This window comes from Anomaloglossus baeobatrachus, chromosome 6 (genome assembly GCF_048569485.1).
Source record: "Anomaloglossus baeobatrachus isolate aAnoBae1 chromosome 6, aAnoBae1.hap1, whole genome shotgun sequence".
Classification (NCBI taxonomy): Eukaryota; Metazoa; Chordata; class Amphibia; order Anura; family Aromobatidae; genus Anomaloglossus; species Anomaloglossus baeobatrachus.
Window position 1 is genome coordinate 507636975 of NC_134358.1, and position 19491 is coordinate 507656465.

Consider the following 19491-nt stretch of genomic DNA (forward strand, 5'->3'; position numbering starts at 1 on the left):
ATTGTCGCAGTTTTACTGCGGGTTGGTACATGTGTTTTAATTCATTCAATGCAATAAAGAACATTGGGGGGGAAAAAAAGGTATTTCCTTCTGAGATATATAGTAGACAGACAGACAGACAGACAGACAGACAGAAGAATAGATAGAGGGATAGAGGACAGATCAATCAATAATCGACACGCTGCATTTCTCCCGAGCGGTAGTGTGTTCACATTACCAGCTGTGAGAAATGACCTGTAATTACCTCTCTGTAGGCTCGTTGCGAGGCTGCATTCAGTACAGTGTCAGTCGCGGCTGAATGCAAGCGTCGTGGGACCTTAGTGGATTACGCTGGAGCTGTGTGTTTGGGGGATTAATAAAATGGTGAAAGAGGGGGCTTTTTTGTCTTTTATTTAAAATAAAGGATTTCTCGGTGTGTGTTTATTCACTTTACTTACAGGTTAATCATGAAAGCTGTCTCATAGACGCTGCCATGTTTAAGCCTGGACTTAAATAGCAGCGATGCGCTGCCATTTAACTCGTTATTACCTTGATTGCCACTGCATCACGGCAATCTGGGAGAGCCGGGGACACTCCGGGACTGCCGCATAATGGATGCGACAGTCCAGGGGCAGCTGCGGGCTGATATTCTCGGCTGCGGGAGGGAGGGGGCATTAACCCTGGCCCTCGCCCTCCCCAGCCTGTGAATACAGGGCCGCCGCTGTGTGTTTACCTCGGCCGGACGGTAAAAATACAGCGGAGCCCACTTTTTTTTTTCTTTATATATATATATATATATATATATATATATATATATATATATATATATATATATATATATATATATATATATATATATATATATATATATATATATATATATAATGTGTATGTTTGATTTGTATGTGTATTCTATATGTCTGTGTCTGTGATATGTGTGTCTTTATGCTCTGCTCCGCTTCCTCTTCCTGTCCTAATTACATCACTTCCCTGCAAAACGCAGGCAGCGATGAGCATTACCGCAGGTAAACCGTGGCTATACCGAGGATATACTGCACATCATTTGCTACCTGCGGTATACCCGCGGTATTTCGCGATTACATTACAGTGAATGGCGTGAAATACCGCAGGTACGTGCGGAAAAGAAGTGACATGCACATTTTCTCAAGAAATTTTCTCAAGAAAATTCTGCAGAAAGAATGTTCTTGAGAAAAAAACGCAGTGTGCGCACAGCTATTTTTTTTTTCCCATAGGTTTTGCTGGGAAATGTCTGCACAAAGGTTACAAACCTTTCTCAAGAAATTTCTGCAGCAAAACCGCGGGTAAAACCGTGGGTAAAAACGCAGTGTGCGCACAGGGCCTAAAGGCGGGGGAAAAGTTAAGCTGGCGCTGATTGGTCGCGGGACTCGCGTGTGATAACCATGTCACTTGGTCCCCGGGAATGCAACTTTAGGCATCGCTGGAACCGCGGCCGCATCGGAGGTGAGTATAAGCTTATTTATTTTTACTGGGACAAACATTGGGAATGAGAAGGGGTTGTTCAAATAGTGAAACAGCTATCCTCTGCCGGGTTTGTTGCAGGCTCAGCTACTGAACACGATCGATTATATCTGCTACTGATGTGCAGTACATGGATATTGGGAAAGGGTTAAGTTTGTGATTTTAAGCCTTTTATTTAAAAAATAAAAGTTAACTAAAACTACACCCACATTTTTCATCATACTTTGTTAAACATCCTGTGCCACTTTTTGGGCACAATTTAGGCAACAAACTGTCGTGACTTGCCTTGTAAAGGTTGTCTGATTTTGTTGAGCATTTAATCATCCGCATAGACGCTGACAATCTGATGCAGATGACCGCTTCTAGTTTGGCTCTGATCGCGGCTGTAAAAAGTTTTCATGCCAGAGATTACATTATTTTGTTCCCTTCCCTGGGATGCAGCCATTTTTTTTGCGGTGATTTTATTTTTTTCCGATAATGATGTAACATTTTTTGTTTTGTTTCCATTTTAATAGGAAAATATCTCAGCTGATAAAAGTCGTTCAAAGATGTCGCTGGCCAAGCAGGAAAGCAATGATGAGAAGGTAACGGTGACCTTTTGCTGGCTTTAGGATATGCTGTCGCTTTAGCGAAAAATCATAATCTTGCTCATTAAAAATATGAGCATGTAAACTTTTTCACTCCAAAAAGGCAGATGATAGCAAAAAGAAGTTAAAGTTTTTGGGAAAAAGTCTGATTCCTGGATAAAGTCAGTCCGCTAGAGCCAGAGACCGGCTGACAAATTATCATTCACCTTCTTGAAAGCAGAAGTATCTGCTCTTTGGAAATAATTGCTCTGGCGGACATGGTTCTGCGACGTAGCGGGGAGGCTTGCTCGATAAGCACTATGCCTCCACTGATATTTTCTTTGATTGGTCTTCAAAGTGAATTCTAAACCGAGCCGTGACAGTTCTGCTCCCATTCTGCATTGTTTTATCTGTGCTCGCTGGGTTTGGATCACATTTTAGCATACTGCAGAATGAACATTTGTGAGGAAAGCTTTTTGCTGCACTCAGACTATTCAGACACCTCGTAATGTCAGATAGATCAGTAGGAGGCGTGCATTGTGTGAAGGTTCTGGATGCATTTAACATTTACCTGCAGAAGGTGAAGCCTTTGTGTGACTGGCAGTATTCATGAGCAAAGCAGTTTCCAGGTGCAGCAGAACAGCGAAAAATACCCCCCCCCCACAAATCCTCATATATTTATTTTTATTATTTACAATCTCCTTTTTCTCCCTCTCCTTTTTCTCCCACTCTCCTTTTTTGTCCCTCTCCTTTTTTTCTCCCTCTCCTTTTTTCTCCCTCTCCTTTTTTCTCCCTCTCCTTTTTTCTCCCTCTCCTTTTTTCTCCCTCTCCTTTTTTCTCCCTCTCCTTTTTTCTCCCTCTCCTTTTTTCTCCCTCTCCTTTTTTCTCCCTCTCCCTTTTTCTCCCTCTCCCTTTTTCTCCCTCTCCCTTTTTCTCCCTCTCCCTTTTTCTCCCTCTCCTTTTTCTCCCTCTCCTTTTTCTCCCTCTCCCACAGACTGGTAGAGGAGGAGAGGACCCTGCCCACGAAGGCTCACAGTCTACAGGGAAGGGGTGCGGGTAGAGCGTGTCATGCAATGCTATGGTGGACTGAGGGTTACGGCAGGTTTTTGGCTTGTCAGAAGAGATGGGTCTTCAGTTTCCTTTTGAAGCCTTCCACGGTAGACTAGAGTCTGATGTGTTGGGGTAGAGCATTCCAGAGATTGGGGGAGGCACGAGAGAAATCTTGTATGCCATTGTGGGAAGAGGAGCTAGGAGGGGAGTAGAGGAGATCTTGTGAGGATCGGAGTTTGCATGTAGGTAGGTACCAGGAGACTAGGTCACAGATGTATGGAGGAGACAGGAGGCGGATGGCTTTGTAGGTCATGGTTAGTGTTTTGAAACTGAGTCTTTGGGCAATGGGAAGTCAGTGAAGGGATTGGCAGAGAGGAGAGGCCAGGGAATAGCGGGAAGACAGGTGGATTAGTCGGGCCGCAGAGTTTAGGATAGATTAGAGGGGAGTAAGAGTGTTAGAAGAGAGTCCACAGTGCAGGAGGTTACAGTAGTCCAAGCGGGAGATAATGAGGGCATGCACTAGTGTTTTTGCAGATTAAAAAAATTACCTGGTAGCATGATTCTGCAAGTCAATGTGATTATGGTCATGTCAAACGTGCAGACAATTTTTTTTTAAGTGGTGAGAATTTTTTGGGAAACTTGTAAAAAATAAATAAGAATAAAATTTAGCTCCTGTCTCCATTTTTTTAGGCTGGCTTTCATAAGAGCATTGTCATGAAGGACACGGGGGCTTTCAGTAGATCCCTTGCTGTCATGGCAATAAAATCAGCTCAACGCGATAACAGATTGACACAGATAAAATCTTTTTAGCTGCTGCAATCTTCCAGTTCTATCAATAGCAGTGTTTCTCTGATGCCTCATTGGGGGACACAGGACCATGGGGTGTTATGCTGCCTATCATAGGAGGACACTAAGTAGATGCAAAAGCATAGCTTCTCCTCTGCAGTATACACCCCCTGGCTGGGCCAGGCAAGCTCAGTTTTAGCTTAGTGTCTGTAGGAGGCACTTCCTTTCAAGGTTTGTTATTTTTTGAGGGTGACGGTTTCCTTTTGGGACCGATCTCCCACTACCATCAACGGGCGGGAACGTGAAGTGTTGCCTACATGTACCCCCTCCCACGACGCTGGATCCTGGGCTGGACGACTGGTTCTACAGACACCGATTTTCCAAAGCCCAGGGTAGAGGCCTGTGCCCTATAGCCCAATTCCTCAGCCCCTCACTGCAGGCTCTGAGTTGAATATGACACCGACACAGCAAGCTGACTCTGCTATTTTCACTGCCTGGAAAGCAGTGTTTTAAGGTGAGATCCCCCCTGACTGGTTTCCCAGACAAAAGGAGAAAAGACGCTGCAGAGAAGGCTCCCAGGGCATTTACAGTATTTATTATGTGCAAGGATCCTGCACACACAGTGTTAACTTTCTCTAGCTTGCTGGCTGGAGGAGGGGGAAGTTCTGCTGTTTGCAGAAAGTCTTGCAGATAATTTCCCGGTGGCAGGGGGGAGGGCCCAGGGCTCAGGGACTCATGCTGTTTATTATCTGCTCTGTTTATTTGCTCTAGCAGAAAAGCTGGCTGATAACTACTGCTGACAAGCTGTGTGCTGACTGTAGGGAGAGTTAGGAAAACTCAGAAGCTCCCTTCCCGCAGTTTTTTTTTTTTTTACTACCCACAGCAGGGGGGGCCACACTGACTCATCTTCCCGCTCTTTTAACGCTAAGCCCCGCCCCCCGCGGGCGCGATAAGCCCCCCCCCAGGAAAGTGTGCAAAGATCTTCATAGAGCTTAATCCTTCCTGAGGACAGGGCCATAGGCTGATTCGGGTAAGGTGCTTGCTTCACTTGCAGCTCTGCTGAGCATTGCTCCCCCTCCTGGCATACTCCTATTAGGAACATGCAGAATTCCAAGGGCACTAAGAGAGTACTAAAGCCCACATACTCTATTATTCAGCCTGCACTGCCTGCCATGCTGAGCTACCACGTAAACACACTTCTTCTCTCTGTGAGTCCTGTGCCCCTATAGCCCCCCAAGACCCCCCTGCCACCACCGCCGCAACCGGCAGCCCAGAGCCTAGGGCTCCCAGCCCACCGGAATGGGCACAGTTTCTGTCCCAATCCATGGAAAAACTGTCACAGAACCTGGTTCTGGCTATGCAATGTCGTCCTCCACACCCTTCTGGGTCCCTGGACGGAACGCAGCCTGAGGATACCCCTATGGAGGATCCTTCTGAGGTAATCCGGGCACACGCTTCACCGGTTGCAGGGATCAGGAAAAGAGCACACGGCAGGGTGTCTCCAGCGGGCTCTCCCTCAGGAGCACACAGGGCAGGCTCTCCCACACGCTCCACGGCTTCTGAAGAGCTGGAGGAGGGAGAATGCTGTTTGTACCAGGAGGATTCCTTGGTTTCATCACCCCCAGATGATCAAACTGCAATAGACTCCCTTATAGCAGCAATTAACCAAACTCTGCATGTGGAGGATCCCCCATCCACTACCACTGACCATGCGGTCTCCTTTAAGAGGGCAAGGAAACCCCAAAAGGTTTTTCGCTGATCACCCAGAGTTTCAGGATATCCTCACAAAGCAAAGGGAGAAGCCTGACAGGCACATCGGTAACCGAAAACTCATGGAGTCCCGGTACCCTTTTGCCTCACCTGCCCCTAAGGGCTGGGCCGATCCGCCCTCGGTCGACCCCCCCCCCCCCCCCCCCCGCGGTCTCCCGCCTTACCACAAAGACGCTCCTGTCTTTACCCGATGGTTCTTCCATCAAGGACCCGACAGACAGACAGGTGGAGCACCTCGCCCGCTCTGCTTTTGAGGCTGCGGGTTCCTCCCTCTCACCCTCCTTTGCCTCTGTGTGGGTTGCAAAGGCGATCTCGGTCTGGGCAGACTCCCTTAACACTTCGCTTGAGGAATCCCAGTTCACTCATACCTTCACAGAGGTAACAGCTCAAATTGCCGCTGCGGCGGAGTACCTCATCCAGGCCTCCATGGACGCTGCTACCTGCGCAGCGTTTGCCGCCTCAAATACCATAGCCATCCGTAGAGCTCTCTGGCTCCGACAATGGCGAGCGGACTCTGCCTCCAAGAAGTCTCTCATGGGCCTTCCCCTCTTTTTCCAGACCGATTGTTTGGCGAACGTCCCCCAGCTGAAGTCCAGGACGTCCTTCACCAGACGTCCACAGTCCTCATTCCGCTCCTTTCGGAACTCATTTGGTTGGTCGACATCCCGTGCTGTCCCCGCCACCAGCCGCGGACTACGTAGGGACCGACCTTCTCAGCTCTCCCCGAAACCCACTTCGTCATGGCAGCCTAGACCAAAATAGTCCAGGACTAGGGAGACTCGGCCACGACGTTTTCCCCCCTCATGACTCCTTCGGCGCCCCGGAAGACAGACTCATTGTAGGAGGTCGACTGTGGCTCTTTCAACACATCTGGGCTGCCGCCTCAGATGACAAATGGGTGCGAGACCTTGTGTCTTCCGATTACCACATAGAATTTCGGACCCGACCCCCGAGTCGGTTCTTTCTCTCAAACCCCCCAAAGACTCGAAAACGACGCAAAGTTTTTTTTTCTCAGCAATCCACTCGCTCCAAACGGCAGGAGTGATAATACCTGTCCCAGACGACGAGAAGCTCGGGGGGTTTTATTCCAACCTCTTTGTGGTCCCCAAAAAGGATAGGTCAGCTCGACCCATCCTGGATCTCAAACACATAAACAAACATGTGCACGTACGGAGATTCAGAATGGAGTCCCTAAGGTCCATTATTGCATCCATGGTCGAAGGGGAATTCCTCGCCTCCATAGACATCAAGGACGCGTACCTGCACATACCCATCGCCCTAGATCACCAAAAGTTCCTCCGCTTCGCAATTCAGGACTCCCACTTTTAATTTGTAGCTCTACCCTTCAGCCTTGCCACCGCACCAAGGGTCTTCACCAAAGTCATGGCGGCCGCCATGAGCGTCTTTCACGCCAGGGGAGTAGTCGTTCTCCCTTACTTGGACGACCTCCTCATCAAGGCCCCCTCCTTCCGCTACTGCTCAACCAGCATACAGATCACTGTGGACACCCTATCCCGCTTAGGGTGGCTAGTGAATCTGGACAAATCATCCCCGATCCCATCACGATCCATCACCTTCCTGGGCATGGCCCTGGACACCCGTCGGGGCTTGATCCTTCTCCCTCAGGACAAGGCGTTCGCTCTTCAACGAGCGGTACGCTGCCTTCTACGTCCTCCGTCTCGCTCTATTCGATTCAGCATGAAAGTGCTCGGCAGGATGGTGGCGGCTATGGAAGCAGTACCCTTTGCTCAACTGCACCTCCGCCCACTGCAGCTAGCCCTTCTAGCGGCCTGGGACAAGAGCCCCTTCTCCCTGGACAGACATCTTCATCTGACGCCTTCAGTCAGGTACGCACTCCGCTGGTGGCTTCGGTCCTCATCTCTATCGAAGGGGAGATCTTTTCTCCCAGTGAACTGGCTGGTCCTGACCACGGACGCCAACCTCCTAGGCTGAGGAGCAGTGTACCGGCACCACACTGCTCAAGGACGTCGGACGCCCCAGGAGTCTTTCCTTCCCATCAACATCCTGGAACTCTGTGCGATCTTCCTCGAGCTCAGACGTTCTTCCCTCTGCTAGCGGGTCGTCAGATTCGAGTCCAATCTGACAATGCGACAGCTGTAGTCTATATCAATCGGCAGGGGGGCAACCGCAGCAAAGTGGCTTATCTCGAGGCCCACAAGATCCTCAGCTGGGCCGAATCGACGGGATCAGTGATATCAGCGGTACACATACCGGGGGTAGAGAACTGGGCAGCAGACTTTCTGAGTCGCCAAGGCTTGGCTGCCGGAGAATGGTCTCTCAACCCAGATGTGTTCTACACATCTGCACTCACTGGGGCACACCAGACATGGACCTAATGGCCTCAAGGTTGAATGCAAAGGTACCCGCGTTCATAGCCAGGTCACGCGACCCGCAGTCCATCGGCGCGGATGCTCTAGTCTGCTCCTGGCACCACTTCCGCCTGCCTTACATATTTCCACCTCTACCCCTGCTGCCGCGGGTAATCAGGAAGATCAAGGCAGAGGGAGTCCCGGTGATACTGATAGCACCGGACTGGCCCAGGCACGCCTAGTACGCCGAATTAGTACAAATGCTCACAGACGCACCGTGGCGCCTTCCAGACTTACTGACCCAAGGGCCCATTTCCCATCAGAACTCCAGAGCCCTGAAGCTGACGGCATGGCCATTGAGACCTGGGTATTAACAAGAGCGGGATTCTCCCCCGCGGTTATTGCCACCATGATCAGCGCCCGAAAGCCTGCTTCATCCCGCATTTACCACCGTACGTGGAAAATTTTCCTTTCATCGTGCAGGGAAACTAACTTCCAGCCTATGCCTCTGGCCATCCCCAGAACTCTCGACATTCTACAGTCTGGCTTGCAAGCGGGGTTGGCTCTCAGTTCCCTTAAAGGGCAGGTCTCAGCGCTCTCAATCTTCTACCAATGCCGCCTGGCTCAAAAACTGCAAGTCAAGACCTTCCTCCAGGGCGTTTCCCCATCTAGTTCCCCCGTACAAACGGCCGCTGGAACCATAGGACCTCAACCTCGTTCTGGACGGTCTCCAGAGGTCTCCCTTTGAACCTCTCAAGGAATCCTCCCTTGCTCTTCTGTCCTGGAAGGTAACATTCTTAGTGGCAATTACGTCCATCAGACGGGTTTCGGAGCTGGCGGCACTCTCTTGCCGCGAGCCTTTTCTGATCTTTCACCAGGACAAGGTGGTTCTGCGCCCCCTTCCGGATTTCCTTCCAAAGGTTCTTACCCCGTTTCATTTGAACGAGGACATTGTCCTGCCTTCTTTTTGTCCACACCCGGTTCATAGGGTGGAAAAGTCTCTGCATTCGTTAGACCTCATCAGAGCTCTCAGATATTACATATCCAGGACAGCCCCCTTTAGGAAAACGGACTCTTTGTTTGTCATTCCTGAGGGGCCTAAGAAGGGACAGGCAGCTTCAAAGGCGACGCTGGCTCGCTGGATTCGCTCTGCGATCCAGGAAGTCTACCGCTTGCAACTCAAGCCCATTCCTAGTGGGCTGCGGGCTCATTCCACGCGAGCAGTTGGAGCTTCGTGGGGCATTCGGCATCAGGCTTCAGTGGAACAGGTGTGTAAGGCTGCGACCTGGTCTACCCTACATACGTTTCCAAAGCATTACAGAGTCCATACCCAGGTTTCAACTGAGGCAAATCTGGGTAGGAAAATTCTGCAAACGGCAGTAGAGCACATCTCTCAGTAGGCGCTCCAGGCTGTCTGGGACTGGTTCCTAGTCCTTGGGTTGTGTTGTCTTCTTTTATGTTTTCCACCCATGGACTGCTTTAGGACGTCCCATGGCCCTGTGTCCCCCAATGAGGCGTCAGAGAAAGACGGATTTTTGTGTACTCACCGTAAAATCGTTTTCTCTTAGCCATCATTGGGGGACACAGCACCCAGCTTGTTGCCCTGTTGGGCCTTGGTTCTCTCAGTACGTTATTTGGTTATGACTCTTTTTTTTTTTTTTTTTTTTCTCTTCTCATGTTCCTCTGTTGAGGTAAGTTTTTACTGTTTTTTTCTCCTACTGCTTGTATACTAAAACTGAGCTTGCCTGGCCCGGCCAGGGGGTGTATACTGCAGAGGAGGAGCTATGCTTTTGCATCTACTTAGTGTCCTCCTATGGATAGGCAGCATAACACACCATGGTCCTGTGTCCCCCAATGATGGCTAAGAGAAAACGATTTTACGGTGAGTACACAAAAATCCGTTTTTTGTGCACACTGTGCATAGGCAGAAAGCAGCTAATGATTGATGAAGGCGGGGTTATATGGAACTCATGAATATGAAAAACTACTTGGCATCAGGTTTACTAGTCCTCCAGTAACAATCTCCTGCTGATAAAACAGTAATTTTATCAAAACTGTAGCAAACAGCAAAAAGAGGGAAACTCTCTCATGTTTATCTGTGGGCAGAAACATTTTTTTTTCCAAGGGTTTAGACATAACATAGTTGTCCTTTGACTTATGTAAATCACTCCAGCTTTCTGTGTGCAGTAAGGCTGCTTTCTCACATCCATTTTTTGCTGAGCGGCACAATACGGCGCTTTGCAGAAAAAACGCAACAGTTTTTTTTTGCCGCCAGTTGCGTTTTTTCCACATAGACTTGCATTAGCTCCGTATTGTGCCGCATGGCCTTGCGTTGCGTTCATTTTTTGACGGATGCGGCATATTTAGCCCATGCGGCGACCAGATGGAACGTTGCCTGGCACGTTTTTTTGTGCGGCGAAAAAAAGGCATCGCGATGGATCCAGCGCGATTTACAGTGCAAGCCTATGGCCGCCGGATGCGTTTTTTTCACTGCGCATGCTCAGTATCAAGCTGCATCCGTCAAAAAACGGACGGGCCGCATGGAAAAACTTATGCAACGGATCCGTTTTTTTCGCCGCATCCGTTGCATGGGTTTTTGAGCCGGATTGAGCCGCACTGCAAAAACCGGATGTGTGAAAGCAGCCTAAGCCAACAACAATGTATGTAGCGTATTTTTCGCTTTATAAGACGCACCTGATTATAAGACGCACCCCCAAATTTGGTGAAGGAAAAGAGACATTTTTATTTTTTTTTAAATAAATGGGGTCCATCTTATAATGCCAGTGTCCGTCTAACAAATCATATAGGGTATATGTCCCTCATAGCCGCCCCATCCTAAAATTAGCCCCCTTAATCTGGATATGGCCCCCTTATATTGAATATAGCCCCCTATGGCTGGCACACGTCCCCTATGGCTGGCACACGTCCCCTGTGGATGGCACACGGCCCCTATTGCTGCCCATGGCCCCCTGTGGATGGCACACATCACCCTGTGTTTGATATGGCCCCCATGCTGCTGCTTATAGTAAAATAAACTTTCCTTAACTTCTCCAGTGCTGTCCTCCCTCGTGTCTCCCTCCGTGCTGCTGAGCTACTGCACTTCCTGGTTCTCGGTGCCGGTCATGTGATCGGTACAGCAGAGTGACATCTCTGCGTGCATGATCACAGCGGCAGGAGGGAGACACCGGGGAGACATGCTGGAGGAGGTAAGTAAAGAGTTTTTCATTTTACTATGGACAGCAGCATGGGGGCCATATCTAACACAGGGGGACGTGTGCCATCAAAGGGGAGCACAGGCACATATAATATGCGCAGCTCCCCCAGCCCGTCACCACGGTGCGGTTTCAGCACTACGGTGATGGACAGCGGAAGTGCATATATATAAGCGGGAGCAGGAGATCTCCCGCTGCAGCCTTCACCAACCTCTACCAGCCTGCCTCAGCCTCCAGCACTGCTCCAGAGCTGCCCCCACCTCCCCTGGACCCTGCAGTATATAATCCGTATATTCGGATTATAAGACGTACCCCCTACTTTCCCCCAAAATTTGAGGGAACTAAAATGTGTCTTTATAAAGCGAAAAATACGGTATGTGTGTATATGTGTGTGTGTGTGTGTATATGTGTGTGTGTGTGTGTATATATATATATATATATATATATATATATATATAATATATTCGTATTAAATTCTTCCTGATCTGAGATAGGGAATAGGCTGTGGAGGAAAGCGCAAATAGGGTCCTACCAGGTATGACAACAGGTACGTGTAACAATTCACACTCACCTAGAGGGGTTGTGACAGTCACAACTCCTATAACTTTGTAGTATTGAGGTGAAGAGCTGCAGCCCCCAGTGACGAACAATGAAGATATAGGTAGGCAGGAAGGGGTTATTGTGCACTATCACTGGGAAGTCAATATTGATTAATTAATCTCTTTATTTCTTTTCACAGGTCAACGCGTTTCAGAGATCTGGTCTCCTTCATCAGGACAATTGTACTGTACAGATGGTGGATTTCTTCTTTGATGTCCAGATGAAGAAAACCAGATCTCTGAATTGTGTTGACCTGTGCAAAGAAATAAAGAGATTAATTAATCAACATTGACTTCTGGGTGATCGCGCGGCATAACCCTTTCCTGCCTACCTATATCTTGATCGATCTGAGATAGTAGTTGCTGGCCAGTGCACTATCTCAATGTCTGTTATACACACAGGGATCTCCAGATGCAAATGGTGGCGTCACTTTGACTAGCTGTGAAGTCCTGCTAGGTCCAGCACCCTGAGTTATCCTAGGCACTCCAGAGAACACTGTCCCCTTCTTGGTTGACATCTAAAGTCTGAACTGCCAGATCTGCTTTCAGTACTGCAGCACCCATTAACCCTGCTGTTCAGTTGGTATGGGATATGCACTTGTAATGTTTAGGTCAACATGACCCGACCTATTAAAGTCTGTTCATATTCACATTCAGCTTCTCTAAGTGTATTATATGAAGACCAGTTGCATTATTTAACTGTATGTGAACATGGTTGATCAAAAGCAAATGCAAAAAAAAATAAATCAAAACTTCAGTTTGCTTTATTTTCTTCAGAAAATAGTTGTGCGGGCTCACGTATTGCCATAATCAGGCATTCCTACATTCTGCACAGAAATAACTCACGTGCTGTATATAAATATTTACTACAACAACACCATGTAATATTTGTTTTATCATATGAAGATGGACAGACAGATGCTGCGTCTTTTCCTTTTTAGGCTTTTTCCATTGCTAGTGGGGGCTGTGGCTTTGCTTTGTTGAGCATGCTGCTGGATGCGGTTTACTATGGCTGCTGCTCCTTCACTTTGGGGTTTTACTTTTCTTCCTTGTATAACAAGGGACTTTTCTAATTCTTCCAGAGTCTTCATTTATAGAATTTATTTCCTAAAACAAATGCATTGCAGCTTGACTATGTATTGCGTTCTGCGGTTCCCTCGGCACCCCCGTCGCCCCCCCACCAGAGCACCATAGTCCTCAGAATGCTGGAAGTCCAACCACTCCCGCCACGTGGCCCAGAATTTCTCATCTGAATCATGCAGCGATGAGGTTAGATCCTCCATATACATGAGGTCATTGACCTTATTGATCCGTTGAACCAACGTGGGAGGTGTCGTGCTCCTCCATCTTTCTGGAATGCATACTCTCGCTGCCATAATGAGGAATTTCCTCAAAGAGTTCTTGTAGATTTTTTCAGTAATCCCACAGTGATGCAACAGGGCAGCAGCAGGTCCCAACTCCTCATCCTTGACAGTAACCCGGCAAATGATGTCTGACACTCCCTTCCAGAAGGGCTGGATCGCCTGGCACCCCCAGAACGCATGTAGAATGTTGCCCTCTGCTATACCACACCTCTAGCATGTGGGGTCCACCGTTGGGAACATAGCATGTAACCTAGAAGGTACTCTGTACCATCTGGATAACAGTTTATAGCTAGCCTCCTGAAACCTGGAGCTGATGGAGGATGTGTGTGCCAGTCTAAAGACCCGTTCCCACTGTGTTGGTGTCAGCTGAATTCCCAAATCCCGTTCCCACTGTGAAGCAAGAGGGAAGTTGTTGGTCTGAGGGCGAAGACAAAAACGAATATACTGCCGAAAGCGAATGTCGTATTGTGCCTGATCCCATACAGATTTGTTCAAACTGTGTCTTAGGTCGCTGAAAGTGGGACCCGGCTGGGAGACTACTAAAAAAATGCGCCAATTGCAAGCATCTCAATTGGCCAAGTGGGATGGGATTCTGTCTAGCTGCCAATCCCTCTACAGACTGCCAGGTATCCCGGATTCCAAAGTCCTCCACCTGATCCACCCCGCCCCGAACCCATAATTGAAAAACTGGATCCACTTTACCTGGTTCGAAAGCCGGATGGCTCAGGATCGGCGTCGGGCTAGATTGCATAGGTATAATTTCCGACTGCACCCTCTCAGTATCGCAGTATGTCACGGTTGGGCCGATAGTTGGATGTGCTTTCAATCTTGCAGGGACCTCCAAGAGCACCCACGGCAATTTCTTAAGGGGTATTAAGGAAAAAGACTGCTCTATTTGTATCCACGCCTTCTGAGACCCGTTCCTGCACCAATCAATCATTCTAGTAAGATGACCCGCTAAGTGATATCTTCTCATGTCTGCCAACCCAATCCCCCCACTACATTTGGTCCTGTGCAAGATAGCTCTTTTTATGCGTGCCGATTTACCTGCCCAAACGAACATGGACTGAATTGATTCCAGAGATTTGAAGAATCCTGAAGATATTTAAAGTGGAAGCGCCTGCAACATGTATAGAATTCTGGGTAGGACATTCATTTTATATATCTGGCTTCTGCCAAACCAAGAAAATAATGCTTTCCCCCATCTGTCACAATCTTTCCTGATAGAAGACAACAGAGACGGGAAATTCTGGGAGTAAAGTAGACCCATATCACTGGTCAGCCGTATCCCCAGGTAGCTTAGAGATTGGGTTGCCCATCGGAAGCTAAACGATGCTTTCAGCTCTTCCACTTCTTTGGACAAAAGATTTATGTTAAGAGCCTCAGATTTTGTGAAATTTATCTCAAAATTTGATAAGCTGGAATATCTCTGAAACTCCCTCATTAAGTTGGGGAGCGATATCCTGGGAGCTGAAACGAAGAACAGAAGGTCGTCCGCGTATGCAGCTACTTTATGCATGACATGGCGCACCCCAACACCTGCAATATCTGAGTTGGCTCGTACGTGTCTGAGGAAGGGCTCTAGCGTCAAGATGAAGATTAGAGGAGACAACGGACACCCTTGACGGGCGCCGTTAGAAATTTTAAATGGGTCCGACAGAATCCCATTCACCCGGACTCTCGCCGATGGTACCGAGTATAAAGACATGATCCAACCCATCATTCCGTGTCCCAACCCCAGACACCCGAGCGTGGCTTCCATGAAGGTCCAATCCATTCTGTCGAAAGCCTTTTCGGCATCGGTTGACAGCAACATGGAAGGTAGACCCCCAATTTTAGCTTTATGTATCAAATTAATGGCCTTAATTGTGTTATCCCGTGCCTCACGGCCCGCCATAAATCCCGCCTGGTCTGGGTGGATTATTCGAAAAAGTAGAGGTTCCAGCCTGTTTGCTAGGATTTTAGCAAATAGTTTTGTGTCCACATTCAGCAAGGATATTGGGCGAAAAACTAGCACATTGAGATGGATCTTTCCCTGTCTTTGGTAATACCGTGATATGTGCTCTCAACGAGTCTGCATTGGGAGTTGAGCCCTCTGAAGCCCTAGAATTAAATGCTGACAAGAGGTGTGGGGATATTATCTCCTTAAGTTTTTTTTATAGTATACAAGGGGGAGGCTATCTGGCCCTGGCGCCTTTCCCGATTTGGACGACATAATTGCGTCCACCAGTTCTTGATTTGAAATTGGAATTTCCAACTCGGCTATCTCAGAGTCCTCCAACCTCGGCATTTTTGCTTCTCTGATGTACTCTAAAGTTTTACTTTTAAGAGATGGTTTCGTCATTGAGGGATCATTTGTCCCTAAATTATATAAGGACGCATAGAATTTTTGAAACATCTCAGCAATCTCTACCGAAGAGTGTAGTATAGAACCCCGGGGATGTGTGGGGGATATTTTTGATATAAAGGTTGTCGCCTGTTGCTGTCTGAGTGCTCTCGCTAATATCTTGCTACACTTGATCCCGTATTCATAAAAGTGTCTACGGCATCTATTAAGGACCCCCTTTGCCTTGCTGTTCAGTAATTTCCGCAGTTCGTCCTGAACTTTGAATAGGGATCCCCCCCACTTCCGCCGAGGGCATCTGCTTATGTTGCGTCTCCAAATCTCTCAGCTGTGATAGCAACCTGTTGACCTCCAATTCCCGTTCCCTCTTTGTTCTTGCCCCTTACTGTATGAGCACCCCCCTAATGACACACTTGTGGGCCTCCCAAACCGTCGTTGGTGAAGTATCCCCACTCGCGTTCATCGTAAAGTATTCTATCAAAGAATTCTGTACTGTCTGCAGGCTTTCAGGGTCCTCCAACAGGGAAGTGTTCAGCTTCCACTCCCACTGCTGTGTAATCGGAGACTGCAGCAAAAGAGACACCGTGCAAAGTGCATGGTCAGATAAAAGTTATGCTATCTATCTGGGCTTTTGAGATCCTATCAAGGTCTTTTTGTTTTACAAAAAAGTAATCCAATCTGGAGTACACTCCATGTGCATTTGAATAGAAAGAGTAGTCCCTATCAGACGGGTGCAATAGTCTCCATGTGTCCACAAGCTGCTGATCATGTACCATGCACCGCAGCCTGCGGAGAGCTGACAAAGGGTGTACAGAAACACCTGATGATGTGTCCTGAGCTGGGTTTAGAGCGATATTGAAATCCCCCCCCTCCCCCCCTAGAATGAGTGTCCCTTCCAAAAAATCCTCCATTGTTTCCCCAAATCCAGACAGGGTGTCAATTTGCCCTACATTGGGGAGGTATATGGATACCAATGTGTAAATATGCGTGGCGATCCTACTTTTCACGATCAGTAGTCTTCCCGTGTCATCACTGCAAGAATCCATGAATTTCCAAGGAATTGAGCGCGAGATGAGGATGCTAGTTCCTCGGGTCTTCGGATCTAGCGAGAAGCTATCGTATGTCTCAAAGAACCAGCGTGTTATCAATTTGAATGGTTTGTGTTTGCTCAAATGTGTTTCTTGCAGGAAAGCGATTTGGACCCCAGTTTTTTTTAACGTATTTGCCAGGATAGACCTCTTACCCGGACTTTGTAATCCTTTTACATTTAGTGTCCCATATTTCACCTCCGAGATCCCTGATTTATGCATGTTGGGTCAGAGACTGTGGTTAACCCCCTACAAATGAGGACGGGATATGGGAGAATGGGGTAGGGGCGGGATGGGAAGAAGGGGCCAGGAATGTCAAGAAAAAGAAAAGGAGGGTTTAAACCCTTAAGGAAGAAAAAGAGCAGATAAAAGAAAGAGAAAAAGAAAGTGAGCTAAGAAAAGAGAATGTTAAGTATTAGACAAAATGGAAATATGAACAGTACCAGCTGGTCTAAAAGAACGACCTGTAAGGTCCACACTATAAAACTATACAGTCTCACTAAGATTTGGAGACCTGGTGCCCTCCACACGGGAGAACCACCCTTGGGGTGCGTGGAAGACCAAGGGCAAAAGCTAAACAAGCTCTAGGCATAAATGACATTGTTGTGCTAGGCTAAAAACCCACGTCTCACCCCCCCCCGTTCTGAGACAGGGTAGTGAGAGGCACATTTCTTAAGAGAACAACATGTTTACGAGACTGTCAACAAAAATTATCAGGTTAAGGGTCCTTGTGACCCTCTCCCTCCCCCCCCCAAAAAAAAAAATAAAAATCCCCACAACACACCAACCCCCCCCTTCCCAGTGGCCTATGAAAAGGGAGACACGAATTTCACATATCATTAACCCAATATTATAATGACCACATCAGGCCTAAAAATGGCCTTCCTCCTCCGTTTTACGCTCATCCCACCACAGAATAAGAAACCACATGCAAACCCAAGTCTTCAATCTGGCTCCTCCTGAGAAGATTCCCCAACCGGCATGGATTCCCTGGAACTCTTCTGAGGTCTTGCAAACAGTCGTCTACTTCCTCTTTTTCTTTGGGGTAACCCGGCAGGTCTGTCCAGAAGTAGCCAGTTAGGGATCTCCACCGCAGGTATCTCAAGAAATTGGAAGAGACCCTCCACTTCCTCCAGGCGCTTCAGCAGAAATTGGTCCCCATTGTGACGGACTATGAGGTGAAATGGATGTCCCCATCTGTAGGATGCTCCTTTCTCTTTAATTTTTTGCAGGATAGGCATAAGTTGACGCCTCATATAAAGGGTTCTGGATGATACGTAAGGAAAAAGCTTGATTTCAGACCCTTCATATGAGACGGTTCCATGAGCCCATGCATTTCTCAGTATGGCTTCTTTATCGGTGTAGTAATGCAGTCTGCATAGAACATCTCTCGGCTGAGCAGTGTCCCCAGGGCCCTGGCGGAACACTCTGTGGACTCTATCAATCACATAACTGGTGTCCTCTGTAGCTCCCATCACCTTGTTGAAAATTAAAGTTACAGACCTAGGAAGGGCAGCAGCTGCTATCTCTTCTGGGTTGCCTTTCAAACGTACAATACAGACCAAACGTTTGGATACACCTTCTCATCTCTAGAACAACTGTTAAGAGGAGACTTTGTGCAGCAGCCTTCATGGTAAAATAGCTGTTAGGAAACCACTGCTAAGGACAGGCAACAAGCAGAAGAGACTTGTTTGGGCTAAAGAACACAAGGAATGGACATTAGACCAGTGGAAATCTGTGCTTTTGGTCTGATGAGTCCAAATTTGAGATCATTGGATCCAACCACTGTGTCTTTGTAGAAAAGGTGAACGGATGGACTCTACACGCCTGGTTCCTACCGTGAAGCATGGAGGAGGAGGTGTGATGGTGTGGGGGTGCTTTGCTGGTGACACTGTTGGGAATTTTTTCAAAATTGAAGGCATACAGAATCAGCATGGCTACCACAGCACCTTGCAGCGGCATGCTATTCCATTCGGTTTGTGTTTTAGTTGAACCATCACTTATTTTTCAACAGGACAATGACCCCAAACACGCCTCCAGGCTGTGTAAGGGCTATCTGACTAAGAAGGAGAGTGATGGGGTGCTACGCCAGATGACCTGGTCTCCACAGTCACCAGACCTGAACCTAATCGAGATGGTTTGGGGTGAGCTGGACCACAGAGTGAAGGCAAAAGGGCCAACAATTGCTAAGCATCTCTGGGAACTCCTTCAAGACTGTTGGAAAACCATTTCCGGTGACTACCTCTTGAAGCTCATCAAGAGAATGCCAAGAGTGTGCAAAGCAGTAATCAAAGCAAAAGATGGCTACTTTGAAGAACCTAAAATATAAGATATATTTTCAGTTGCTTCACACTTTTTTCAGTATTTCATTCCATATGTGTTAATTCATAGTTTTGATGCCTTCAATGTGAATCTACAATTTTCAGAGTCATGAAAATAAAGAAAACTCTTTGAATGAGGTGTGTCCAAACGTTTGGTCTGTACTGTATATTATTCCGCCTCCCCCTATTCTCTTGATCATCTAACAGGATGGCGACATTTTGCAGGTGTTTTTTGGATTTGGAGAGATCTTGCTCCAGCGTGTTAACTGTTTCAAATAATGTAAACACATCATTTTCCACTGCTGTGGTGCGTGTATCAAGAACCGTCAATAGAGGGGATCTATTTTCGGTTCTTTAATAGCCTGCTTACACAGGCTACCATGCCCACAGATCGCTCGTTAATACCATCATTCTGTGCACATAGTCTATCATTTTTCTCGGCAGCACATTGTCCTTTCAGAATGATGTGCTGCCGGAAATGGAGCTTAAAAATAATTTCTCAAAACAAATAAATGTTTTGCTGGTTCGTTATGTTATTGGCGGCTTGTTTAGACTCTTTTCCAATTATCGGCAAGTGCAAAC

The 19491-nt window shown here is 47.6% G+C and overlaps 1 protein-coding gene across 1 annotated transcript in view; it reads left to right on the forward strand.

Moving 5' to 3' along the window:
- The window catches only part of DYNC2I1 (dynein 2 intermediate chain 1), a 159107-nt gene that overhangs the window by 57440 nt on the left and 82176 nt on the right, over positions 1-19491 (forward strand). Inside the window, exon 6 of the mRNA XM_075316753.1 lies at positions 1995-2063. Coding sequence (XP_075172868.1) covers positions 1995-2063 — 69 coding nt within the window. The remainder of the gene's footprint in view (positions 1-1994; positions 2064-19491) is intronic.